General features: G+C 32.4%; 1 protein-coding gene across 4 annotated transcripts in view; it reads left to right on the top strand.

Moving 5' to 3' along the window:
• The window catches only part of LOC135127424 (hemicentin-1-like), a 314,503-nt gene that overhangs the window by 289,836 nt on the left and 11,214 nt on the right, over nucleotides 1-13,453 (top strand). For all 4 annotated transcript variants that reach the window (XM_064053866.1, XM_064053865.1, XM_064053867.1 and 1 more), the window contains one exon: nucleotides 13,142-13,441. In XM_064053866.1, the coding sequence (XP_063909936.1) occupies nucleotides 13,142-13,441 (300 nt within the window). The remainder of the gene's footprint in view (nucleotides 1-13,141; nucleotides 13,442-13,453) is intronic.

Genomic DNA, 13,453 nt, shown 5'->3' with positions numbered 1-13,453 from the left:
TTTTAAAATGATGTCGGCAGGAGTCTCGTTTCCTTATATTAACTAGAATTCTTATTGCCCATTTTTGAAGCTTAAATAATCTGACTATTTCGGCTTCTGAAGATCTAAACCAGTATTCTACTCCATACATTATGAAACTCTGAAAACAACCAAAGTACAAGGATTTTAAGATTTCTTTACTGCAGTGCAGCGATGCATTTTTTTAACATATAGCAAACATGAGAAAGCTTTCCACACATGATATCAATAGGAGGTGCCCAGGAAAATTTGTAATCAATGTAAACACAAAGCATTTTTGTTGAGGCTTGTGCTTGAAGATTATAATTAATAGATTTGTGTGCATCATCGATCAATATTTTACTATGGCTACTCTTATCAAACAAAACACATGCAGTTTTATCGTTGTTTACAATTAGCTTACTTTTTACCGACCAGAAAAGGACTCTTTCATATAAAGTTTGAAGCGTACTAATAACTGTGACGAAATCCGACCCAGTTATTAAGTAATTAGTATCATCTGCATAGTACACCTGCAGTGCTTTACAACCTGTTTCTATATATCGTGCCAGATCATTCGTAAATAAAATAAAAAGAGTAGATCCCAAAACGAACCCTTGCGGGACACCGATATTGACCGTTCTTGAGTCAGATACAGATGAATTATCATATAATACCTTGTGTGTATGATTAGAAAGGTAAGAGGTAAACCATTGAAGGGCCACGCCATGGAAACCGAGTCTTTTCAGTTTCTGGAGTAAAATTTGATGCGACATAGTGGCAAATGCCTTTGAGTAGTCAATGAATAGACCTAGGGTAACCAATTTGTTATCCATGGACGAGTGGATGGTGTCAATAAATTTACTTAGCGCATTGTCCACACCTAAATTTTTCCTAAAACCATGCCGCTGTAGGTTAAGCAGGTTACGTTTTTCGAAGTAACGTAATATCTTATCATTTACAATAATTTCAAATACTTTCCCTATGCTATAAGCTAATAGGTCTGTAGTTTTCTACTAAGTTAGGATCTCCTTTTTTAAATAAAGGTAAAACCAGAGCTGTCTTGTGGGCTTCAGGGTATTCGCCTCTTTCAAAAGACATCTTTCAAGAGGGTGTATTAGGAATTACTGGACCTATGTCAAAAACATTTTTGAACTCTTTGCCTTGCCTAATAATTGTGTTAAATAAATTAATTTTATTTTTTTTATTTCAGGATTTATTTATCTTATAAAATTGTTTAATTGTTCAAGGTTAGACGGTTGCATTATTTACATAATGGCTTCGATTGATGAAAATGTAGTTTATATTTAGATATTTTCAGCTGGTCTATAAGGTCCACTGAATCAAATCTTAACATAAAAATGCTTTCTTACGTAAGTAAAGACGGTTTTTCTTTTATTTAATATATATATAGGAAAAACAAAAAGCCCTTTCTAGCGTAAAATTTAAATCAATATATGTTTTTTGCAAAATATTATTTAAAACGTGGATTGTAGCAGTAGGAAAAGATCTGGTAATCTTTTTGATATGCTAGAAATTAAAAAATATTAAATACAGTCACAGACATCGATAATTATATACTTACTACACAAAATATACCAAATTTTAATTACGAGTGTAAGGTTTATAAGGGTCCTAACGCATTATTTTGCATTATTTTCGAAACGAATGTAGAATGGGTATCTGCTCAAAAACAATCTACGTTTAATTTTAGATACAGAGTGGATCAAAAATAAAAATCAGGCAGTAGTTGCCTAATATTTTGGTTTAAGGACTAACGCGAAAATCCTTCAGTATCTGAAGGTTATTTTGACAGAACCTCCCCCGCTCTTGAAGTACAAGTCCAACAAATCTCGCTTAATTGTTGCTTATAAATCAGATTTTGCGATGTTTGTTTTGTGATAACCTCTATAAAGTAAAAACCAGTGGCCCACAGCCTCTGAGTCTTAGGGGCACAAATTGCAAGGGATTGTCCAAATTGCACAAATACGGACAATGTAAAATACATTTAAAACAGATAACCAACGAGAATGAATGGCCTCTCAACAATAATAAGTTTTAGCTTTATTTGTTGAGTTTTTAGTTTTCTTTATACATCTGAAAAATGTCACGTAGAAATTACACCACAAGTATAGGAGTTTATTAGTATGGTATAATATTTAAATAATTTTAAAATAGAATTCTTTGAAATGACGCTATCAAATGTTGGTAGGGATGCCTAAGCAAATTTTGGATAGTGTTTAACCATTTACATGATATTCCTAATATACGTACAAAATTTAACAACAATCGGTACAGTAGTTTCAGAGATTACGTGTCTAATAATTATCGACACAGACGCCAGACAGACAGAGAGACAGAGAGACAGAAACGTCTCGAGAAAATATAAAAATGGCCATTGGTCCGATCGACTCGATTACTTAACTTAGCGTACGCTCAAGAAGTAAAAATACACCAAAACTTACTAATTCACCCACAAAACATTCCAATAACTTAAACATTCTACTCATGTGGCACTTCACGTTTAAATTAACTTATTAATAAGTAATGAATTACGCATTCATTTTAGAAAATGTGTTAATAAGTACGAAGAATTGTCTTTTCGCAGATAATTACCATATATTATTACTTATTATTTTTTTAGTAGAAATGCTATTATATTTAACTCGGTTAAGTATCCTACAACGTTGGGAAGTTATTTAGCACATTTCATAAAACCGAAATGGTTTTGGTATAACAGCGCTGCTTGCTATACGATCTGGATTTGCATGAACGAAATTTAAAACATGTTTCTTGATAGAATAATTTCACATATGGGGAATGTTAACAAAACTAGCATTTTATGCGTACATTAGCGGAATGATTAAAAAAACCTGTGGCAACACGGTAAATCGTTATTTTCTGTACCTCAGTTGGATATGATTCAATGCGTTTCTAAACTTTTAAAATTACAAAAACGATTTCGATGTAATTGATGTCACAAGTTTATAGGTTGTTTTTGAACGAGTATCAAAATAATATCATAAAAAATATAACAAGGAAATATGTTTTAACTGATATATCTGTAATGACCGAAAATTACTGGAAATCTATTTCTTTTTCGTCTGCACTCATCTGATTCTATGATGGGTGTTGTCTGTATGTACATCTACTGTTTGTCAAGATAAAATCACATTTTTAATATAGATACTTTACTATACCCAATAGACCATAAGTTAGTGCTAATATTATTACAAAACTAATAATACAATAATAATTATTTTTCACTTTTCCAAAAGAACAATCGTTGCATAAGTACATTTTTAAATTTAATATTTGTATTGATGAGGCGATTACTTGTTTAAACTCTGTATTAATCTTATTATTAAAGAAACAACTTTAAGAGTTTAAATAATTTATTAGTAGGCACTGCTACACGTGTTTCGGTACACAGTACCGTCTTCAGGCAAAAGAGAAACTGCTGTTCAGATTTCCCAATAATAAAAATACAAAATTATACTTGTCGTAGACGTTCTAATAAAAGCTTTTATTTGTTCCTTACTCGTAAACATCAATTTATCAAGTCACTGCATTCGACTTGAAAATGTCTCCTAACTGGCTAACCTGTAAAAATTTTCCTGGCTAGTAGTATACTATTATAATTTGCGTTTCCAAGGCAACACGTCTAAAACTCACGCGATTTTTTTTAATATCAGAATTTCTAGAATTTTCAATAGTTTATGATAGTTATTTCCGAGTAAGGAACAAATAAAATATTCAAAAATACACGGAAAGTAATGGGTTTTACTGACTCCAGAAGATGACTGGCTACGCCCACGGCTCGTCAGTCATATCGGTCTCTCCGCCACTAAAAACCATTTTACCATACTAGTAATATTAAATACTGCTACAATATTAGTACTAACTAAATTTGCAACGTATCCAATACTTTTATGAAAAACAACGAATTAATTCAACTGGTACACTTGAACTTTTTTGTAATTACTGGTCAAATTTTTGTAAAAATATTCCAAAAAGCAAATCATTAATGTATTCATAAATAGAAAACATAACTTTATTCTAGAACATGTAGAAACAGAAAAAAGTAAAAAAAGTTGTAGCACTAAACATTAGGGCATCTGGGTTTTTTTTCGGGCAGTGTAATTAAAGACATCCAGTACAGTGTCTGGGCAAGTACCACCTGCTTACTGCTGCAATTTACATAGATTCCTCGGGCCCTGCGAAAGTCCCTCTACAATTTACATGTAAGGATTAAAATATTCTCTCCGTCCGTTGAAATTATGTTCACCGGATTAAGGTACTTGGTCATAAACGTCTGCCATTTTTATCACTAAAATTAGTTCAAGCTGGATTTCTATTCTGAATAGTTATTTTCCTAACGTAGTCTTTCAGATCTTTCAGTAATTAAGATTTTCGTCAGGATATTTATAAATTGCAACAAATTCGAAAATCGTATCGTCTGACCGTAGGGTAGTCAAGACATTGCGGACGCAATTGTTTTACCACAAACAAGTTTTTCGCAAAATATTTGTCAATAATACCTCAATAAATCTTTGACATTTACTTACATTTTACTTCCCGCACTAATGCGGAAAAGTATCACTTTCCGCACGGGTTGGCGTACGGAAACTAGTCACTTTTCGCACGTCGCTCGGAAAAATATGATGTTCTAATGTCTGCAAATATGAAAAACTTGTACTCTGCTGGTTGATATTATATCACAGTATGTAAAGGCTACATCGTAAGATGCAATATACCTTAAACTCAGTAACTGTAAAATTGTGCCCTATAAGGTGATATAAGTGTTTTTATTTACATTTTGATTTCTTATAAGTTTGGTCACAGTCAACATCTATTCTTGAATAAAAAATGTGGATGATTTAGAATTTTTTAATGAAAAATAGTCCTAATGAAAATATTTATTTATTTTATTATGTGAATACGCAGTTAATTAAATTTCATGACCATTGTAAAATTTTTGGAAAATTGTGTTTAGTAATCAATCAACTTTTGTTTTTGCAGGCATTAACAACCGCTGGCGAAACTCCAATTGAATCTGACATTTTATTATGTTTTCACAACTGATAAAACTGAATGCAGGTCCCTTGGTTATATTAAACAAATATATTTAATTAAAACAATGTAATTACTAAATCATTTTCCAACAAATAGCTTTTTCCACATAATTTAATAAATCTCGGTGTTCTAAATGCGAGTATCTAACAACGAAACTTCACATTTCGCTGTAATAAAACACAGGGCATAAATTCCTAAAATTATGAAACAGAATTATAAAAATGTAGCATGTAATTTTACAGTTCCGGCGGTAAAAAAATTCGTGTTATTTTATCTGGCACAAAATTTCGGCTTAAAACTTTCATTATTCATTTCTTTTCAAGAAAAGTTTAACGCTTTTTTTATGTTCCTACCATATAATTTTTTATTTTCGAGAGAAAATGTTTAACAAAATGGTTACAAAAGAAAAATTAGTATGCGTAACGTGACCGAAATAATCTTAAATACCCAAGCAGTCTAAAGTTAAACTCTTACTTACTCCAACAAACTCGGTCCTAGTTAAAAGCTGTAGCTCTCTAACCTCATTTAAGTCGGAAATCTACTTTAATATTTTATATCTACCATGAAAATTATGTTGGTTTACCCGTAATCTTCTTAACATTAAAACCACGTTAGTTAGAAATATTTACGGTGAAAGTGGGCATGTTTTCGTACTGAATCCGTAAATCTCACATTTACATAACTGACAGGAATCCATCAATTCAACCATTCAACTATCATGACGACGTTCGCAGCTTTGCATTACCATTATGTTCACTAATACCGCTTTATGTTCATATCGATTAGTTATTATTTTACCACATCCACCACTGTTTCGAAATAAACCCCTGTGTGCCAATACTACACATAACTATTACACAACAACATTTACTAGAAATATATCAGTTAAGTATGACACTAATATTCATTTTCTTTCCCGTAATACTAATTATGGCGTTATATGAGAAAGTTTTTACTTGATGGATTGAAGATAATATTTGGAAAGCTCAAAGCATAAACGATTGTTCTCACTAATATTATCAAAAGAAGCTTTTCTTGTTCCTCAACCACTGCTCTGCTTGAACAATATCAAATATAACGTTTCATCAAATTATAATGGAACCTAATTACGGGAGTCAATTACTTTCTATTAAGGTGTCGTAAAATCAATAGTGTAAGTGAGTGGGTTTAAATTGGAGTTTTAATTGTAAACGTTGATTGAAGAATCCAAGTAAACTCTTTCGTAGTGTTAATTTCAACAGTTTCAGTTGTGAAATGGTAGTTGGCCTTAGTAAATTGTTTACGTCACAATTTTTATTTTAACATGTTCAAAGGATTTTAAATCACTGTCACTGAAATAAACAATGTTATAGCTTCCAGTGCGGTCAAGCGAGACAAAAATGAGGCGAACTGTCAGATATATATTTATAAAATATATATGTTCTATAATGCACACCTTGGCTACAATTCAAATTTAAGAAAACGTTAGACTAAATTTTTCAAGTTATGCGTGACACTGTCAACTAAAAGGTTTGCTAGATATTTATTGGTAATAACTTTGTAAACCTGGCAGTTGCAGGTTATCGTAAGAGAAACCAAACAAAGGTAAACCAAAAAATCCAAATTGTATGGGTATTTGCATGTCATTTTTTATGATTCTAAGGGCGTAGTTGGCCATGAATTTCAAAAATCCCACTTCGCTGAAATTAAGCCTCATTACAACAGTTCTCATTTGTCGTTAATGTCATTTATAACCTGTCATTTAAAGTCATCGCTTTTATTTTTGTAACGTTTTTCAAGTGTGATTTACAGTAATCCTCGTTGATCAAGCTCAAAACCACAAAACAGTCGTTTTCAAAACTCTCGGTGCTTGCGTATGAAAATTTTGTTTTTGTGCTATTAGGAAGCGAAGACCGTGAAAATGGTTTATTCTATTGAACAAGACACCGTCATTGTTATGTCTTATTAGCTTATTACCACAATGGGACATTCGTAAACGAAGAGTGAGTATATTCTGTAACCGCTTGTAAGCAAGAATATCTGGCCAAATACCGTGATTTAATAATTCAAGAACTATTGCTATTGGCCCACATTAGAGATGTAATCAAAGATTTGTTCGAACTGGCAGTGTCAACAAAAGGAAATCTTCTGGAAGACCTTCAGGATCTAAGGAAGTTGATGATTTGAGAGGACTTCAACAGAATCCGCAAACATGTTAGAGAAGATTTCCTCAGCAGTCAGGAGTTTCTGTTGCAACATGAAAGTTCAAATCAATGAATGGGTATTCACGAAATGATTGCAGAAGAGCGTGAACATTTTCAACATTTACTGTGACGTTTAACCCAAATAAGTTTGTTTCTTTTTATTGTAGTGAATTATTTTTTTTTTAATAAGATATGAAGCATCTAGGCAACCAGTTCTACAGATGCGTCTAGTCTTTGTCAGGCGTCCTTGGCATTCAGTCAAGTTCAAAACTGAGAGGCGGCACGTTTTCATGACCACCCTATAATCACTTATAGAAACCCTGTACATGCAAAACTCGAATTAAGTGATTATTAATCGCACAATGATATACATTTTAGTGCTGTGTGGAAACTGGTTTTGACCTGGATAGGGCATAGGACTTCTGTATCGTCATCTAAATTTCACGAACGATGTTCATAACAATTACATTTAGGTATTTACATTAGGTATTTACAATAATTATATAAGTATAATTAAGCCAGTAGCCGAGTAGAACTATAGACACGAACATTTCTGAATATCAAGGTTACAGTTCAAATGTCAAGATTTTAGCTGATGACGGGCCATGTTTATCATTCCATGATCATAAATCATTACAATAGAGTGCTCCTTATATTTAAAATATCTCCGGCAAATAAACTAGATAACTAAATCTCATTCTGCCAAAATTTGAAATGTTTCTTCAAAAACTTGGTATTTAGTTTTGATGTATTTTCTGCGTAAATTATTATTTGTATCTTCACTTTTTCACTTTCAGGGAATTCTTTTATTTTATTGTGTTCATACATCTGAAAAAATTTCACATTTATGATAATTAAATTGTTCCTTAAACCAAACAAATTATTGTTCCTGGAACTAACCTACTTCCAACTTCTATAACTTGCCTGCGGCTTTCCCCGCACCACGTGCGTGCTTTAGGTACTTCTTCACTTATTTAGCAATTTGGTGGTTTAGGGACGATCTTTAGTTTCCCTATACTTGTAAATCTATTGCAAGGGTGTCGATAAGCTTTAAAGCAAATTTTCAAACAATAATCGTCAACGTAAATTTCCGGCCTCGTCATTGTTAAATCTTCTTCTATTGCGGTTCTCCGTATGCCCTTAAACTTCTAAAAAAAATTTATAACAAAGCATTGAATTATTAATTGTTGTTAAGCCGTAAGAAAAGTTGAGATGGTCGACGAAAATCATATAACCTTATTAGAGGTATTAAGAATGGACTTGGTTTTCTAAAAATCTTATAAAATACGAGAGCATCTAGCTAGTCGTAACAAGATTTGTGACTCACACAACGATCAAAAATATTTTATAAATTAACGCAAACTCGAGTAATTATTTAATACTTATTACTAAAATAGCATACATATCAGCCATATTTTTCACAGATTTAACTTTAGTCCCTCATAATTATATATTGTGCCCTGACTTTTTTATTTTTTGGTAGCAAATATGTCAAACATATTGATCAAAAACACACTGCATTCTGAATCAATATAACTTTTTTTTTTTTAAATTCATATCAGCTAAAGGCTCAAATTGAGCACTTTCCGTTCATCGAAGCTGTTATATTACAATTAGATAGATCCAGTTACTAAAAGCTCATGATCAACGTGTAAATAGCAAATATACCGTTGCTGCTAGTTAAAACACACGTGTCTTTAAAATTTAATAAATCCGACTGGGATTTCCCAATTGATCAGTGAGCGGTTTTAATTTTGTGTACCAATTCAAATAAATCACTTTAAAGAAATAATACTCTAATTAGTCTAAGGATCCAAAATTATACGTGGATTATATTTTCTGCGGAAACAATTTTAAAGAAAATTTTTCATTTATTACGTAAATCCTCAGTTTTTTAATTGATTGAGTTGGAGAGAATAATTTGAAGACTAGGTCCGATAACTCAAAAAATAAAGTCAAATATAAAACTCAGGGTGTCTTGCAAACCATCAAGACGTTGACCAACAGACCGCACGAAAAATTAATAATCGGTTTGAAACGTTGCCAGTTATTATATCTATTATATATACATATATACAGGGTGTTATTGAAAGGTACGTATGCAACGGTAGCAATAAAACTTTGTCAAGACTAAATGTTGTTATAGTAACGAAAGATGATCTTTTTATCAGAGGCGTGCAACGAATTTGGACATAAATTTTAATAACTTTTGTCTCTAAAAGGAGAACAGATTGACCTGAACTTTTTATTACTTTTAGCACCCATACTTCGAGACCAATTGTCGATTTTATTTTGTACGTACCTTTCAATAACACGCTGTATATTTAATTATTAAAGTATTTAATTTACTTAAAGTGTATTTCTTCGAGAATATTTTCTCGGCAGATATTACAGATAACTTGCTCCCGGAAGATATCAACGAGGTCTTATACATTGACCGGCAAAAAAAAACGGCCACCCTGAAAAATTTCGCAAAACCACTTTAAAAACTATTAATTTAACTAGTGACCGTTATTTTATTAAAGAACCATTCACTATTGACACATGATATACAAATTAGTACAAAAAAGAAGACAAATAAACGCAGAATTAAATTTAATTTAACAAGATAACAGAAACAGACCAAGTAACATATTTTCTTAATTAAAACAATAAAGAAGACTGTTGTTGTAAACAGTGTTTTTCATCATTTGATTATAAGTTTGGCAGTTAATAAACGTTTTCACGCGAAAACAATACAGCTAACTGTTATAGACGTCTCTCAAATTGTCGCTCTGTTTCTGTTATTTTGTTAAATTAAATTTAATTCTGCGTTTAATTGTCTTCTCCTTTTTTGGCAATTTATACTTCATGTGCCCATAGTGAATGGTTCTTTAATAAACTAACGATCACTAGTTAAATTAATAACTTTTAAAGTTTGGTTGTGCGAAATTTTTCAGGGTGGCCGGTTTTTTTGCCGGTAAGTGTACCTATTTTTATAATGAAACTCCAAAAAACAAAAACAAATCTTAACTTGTGGTCCCCATGGATATCTCAAATAGTATTTTTTGGGAAATAATAAACATTTTCCCAGGAAGTTGTTTACTTTGTGGCATTATTTTTGTGTCAACTGAAAATGTCCTGTCGTTACTAACCTGTATTGTCATTCTCACCATTTTGAAAGTCGGTTTATATGCCAGTTCAGTTTGGTCGTTTATACATTCTATTTTCCAAATTTTATCTCATTGAAGCAAAAACCCAAAAGCCTATTTATCAATAAAAACAAATTGTTTGACGGTTACATGAAACATTTAGGGGTATCAACAAATTCAAAGTTAAGTCCGAGCCTTAAAAGAACTGCAATTTTTTGGCCTTTCACAAAATTGTCTACATGTTTATACTTTCCGAGCGTAAGCTAAGGAAGTATAGTAATCGAGTCCATCGGACCAATGGTTATTAATATATTTTCGTGACGTTTCGATCCATTTTAGCAGTCTGAATTATATTGCCAAGATATGAAGCAAACCATTGCAGCAATTGCTGAGGTGTGGTAGTAATACAAGGTCATTCACGACAAACTCCTCCACTAAGAAATTCACGACGCATTTAGAAATACAATTTTTAGACCATCTTTGGTATTTCATACCATTTTAACTTTCCAAGCGGAAGCTAAGGAAGTGTAGTAATCGACTTCATCGGACGAATTGTCACTTTCATATGTTCTCAGCATTTCATGCCCCTAGACTACAGAAAAAGTGGTCTCCCGTTTCCGTCTGTCTGTCGTCTATCCGTCTGTCGTCGGTATCAATTTTTTTATTAAACAGATAATCTCCGGAACTATTGGCCCGATTATTTTCAATTTTGTATGTAAGCAGATTAGGAATATCATGTAAATGGTAAAATGTTAACCACAATTTGGCTAATCATCCCCATCAAGAATTTGATGATCTTTCCCCATTTTTTTTAGGAAAAGTCATTAAAATTTTATACAGAGTATCTCCTGTACTTGTAGTTTATGAATCCGAATTGAGTTGTTACCCGAAGCATACATAATTCACAAAAAAATTAAAACTGTCTATCAAGCTTTTATAAGCGCCTGCTGCTGTTATTTATATTCTTTTTATATTTATAGATTATCACAAAGCAACACAAAATATAGTAAGTTATCTGTCATGTTGTGACAACACTGTAGTAATGTTCAACACTACCATGTTAAACTGACATTTCGGCAGAAGTTCCTTTACTGTAAGACATTTTGCGGGCACATCATCAAATTGTTGGTGGGGATGATTAGACAAATTTTGGCTTACGTTTTACCATCTAAAAAAAATACGTACAAAATTTGACGACATAGGGTCCAATAGTTTCGGAGATTAAGGTATTTGTCTAAGAAAAAATTGACACAGACTATAGTTAGACGGAAACTGGACACCTATTTTTTCGTATTCTAGCGGCCATGAAAGTCGACAAACATGAAAGTACCTAGTCGCCCGATGCACTGGATTAGAATATGTACTTCCCTAGCTTACTCTCGAGAAATAAAAACAGGCATTGTCCTTCACAGTACTCTTAAGTTTAAATCTCATTTAACTATATGAATAGAGCTTACAATTATATAAAACTGCCGTTTTCGCATAGAATTATGTGATATTCTTCAAACTTTAATTTCTATTCACTAGTGTACACTTTTTGTTTAGATAGTTAGTAATGTCCAGAAGGTTCCAAATGCTTGTGTTCGGTTCTTATTCGGAATTAGAAAATAGTCATAACATTACTAAACTAAACTGGTTAAATTGTGCAAAATCCATTTATAGGCTAGCGGCATCTTGTCAATATTCTTAATATAATTATAAATAATCATCATCTTTATTTTTATAATTAAGTTAAATTCATAATACTGATATTGACTGATCATTAATAAAAGAAGGAAGAATATGCTTTCATTCCCAGTTCGTAAACTGACAATGTTACAAAGATCCATTACTTATAACGTATAAAAATTTATAATGAGATCCCATATACATATTATGGGGATATCGAATCTTTTTAAGTTTAAACCGATGGTTTAGTAGAAGGGTATTCTCTGTTTTGAAAACAATAGCATATTAGGTAAAAACGGAGTTTTTTTTTTATTTTGACGCAATACTGTACCTGAGTTCTGAATTAAATGAAAGGTCAGGGGTGATACAAGCTAGAACATTATCTGAATTTAACCCACAGATTGTTACTTAAATTATTATGTCTCATATCGAAACATACATTGTATTACATATACCGTACTAAAATTTGCAGCTTAATCTAACAACTCAAGACTTGTGAAAGCATCACCCAGACATGAATCCATCGTTGAAATTAACAATATAAATTCTATTTATAAATACAGATTTAAAATGAACACTGTTATACATTAAGTAATAAGTACTAATAAATAATCACGCTTTAAGAAACATTATTTTAAAAATATTCCCATTTATTCAGTTCATTTTCAGGTGGATGATTTAAGTATAATGTTTACTTTCGCAAGAGGTGGCGAGTTTAGTAAAAGTTACTCAAAATTAGTCACAATGTACCTACTTAAATCCAGTTTTAGTAAAACCATACATTTCTGCTTTGTCTTCACTTTCTAGGGCCCTTCAATATATTCCTAAGCAAAATTGCCATAGGCGTCCCCTCCGTCTCCTAAGGTACTCCCTTGTCACATCAGCATTACTTCATTTCGTGATACGACAATTTCAAAGAACATCAATATTCTATAATACGAGTACTGGATATTAAAAATAGTTAAGCCGAATCTTTCAAGAATTAAGATACAATATTGTGCCACCTCACGTCAGTACCATGATTGCACAAATGGCTACTGCCTAGACACGTCAACGATCCTAATAAATTTGTACTGTTTGTTGCAGACGCCCAAGCCACTATATCCGGTCCCTCCGAAGTGTACGTGAAGAAGGGCAGCACGATATCATTAACGTGTTCAGTGAATGTCCATTCAACGCCGCCCTCATCTGTGTTTTGGTATCACGGCCATTCCGTGGTAGATTTCGACTCGCCCAGAGGCGGAATTAGTCTGGAAACGGAGAAAACGGAGGCTGGCACCACCAGCAAATTACTGGTCACCAAAGCTCTGCTTTCTGACTCGGGAAATTACACTTGCATGCCGTCCAACGCTAGTCCCGCATCGGCCGTTGTTCACGTCCTCAATGGTAATCACTCTT

Source organism: Zophobas morio, unplaced genomic scaffold (assembly GCF_036711695.1).
Source record: "Zophobas morio isolate AGI-343-1 ecotype UQ-CSIRO unplaced genomic scaffold, CSIRO_AGI_Zmor_V1 ptg000011l, whole genome shotgun sequence".
NCBI lineage: Eukaryota > Metazoa > Arthropoda > Insecta > Coleoptera > Tenebrionidae > Zophobas > Zophobas morio.
This window is presented reverse-complemented; position numbering and strand designations above follow the sequence as displayed.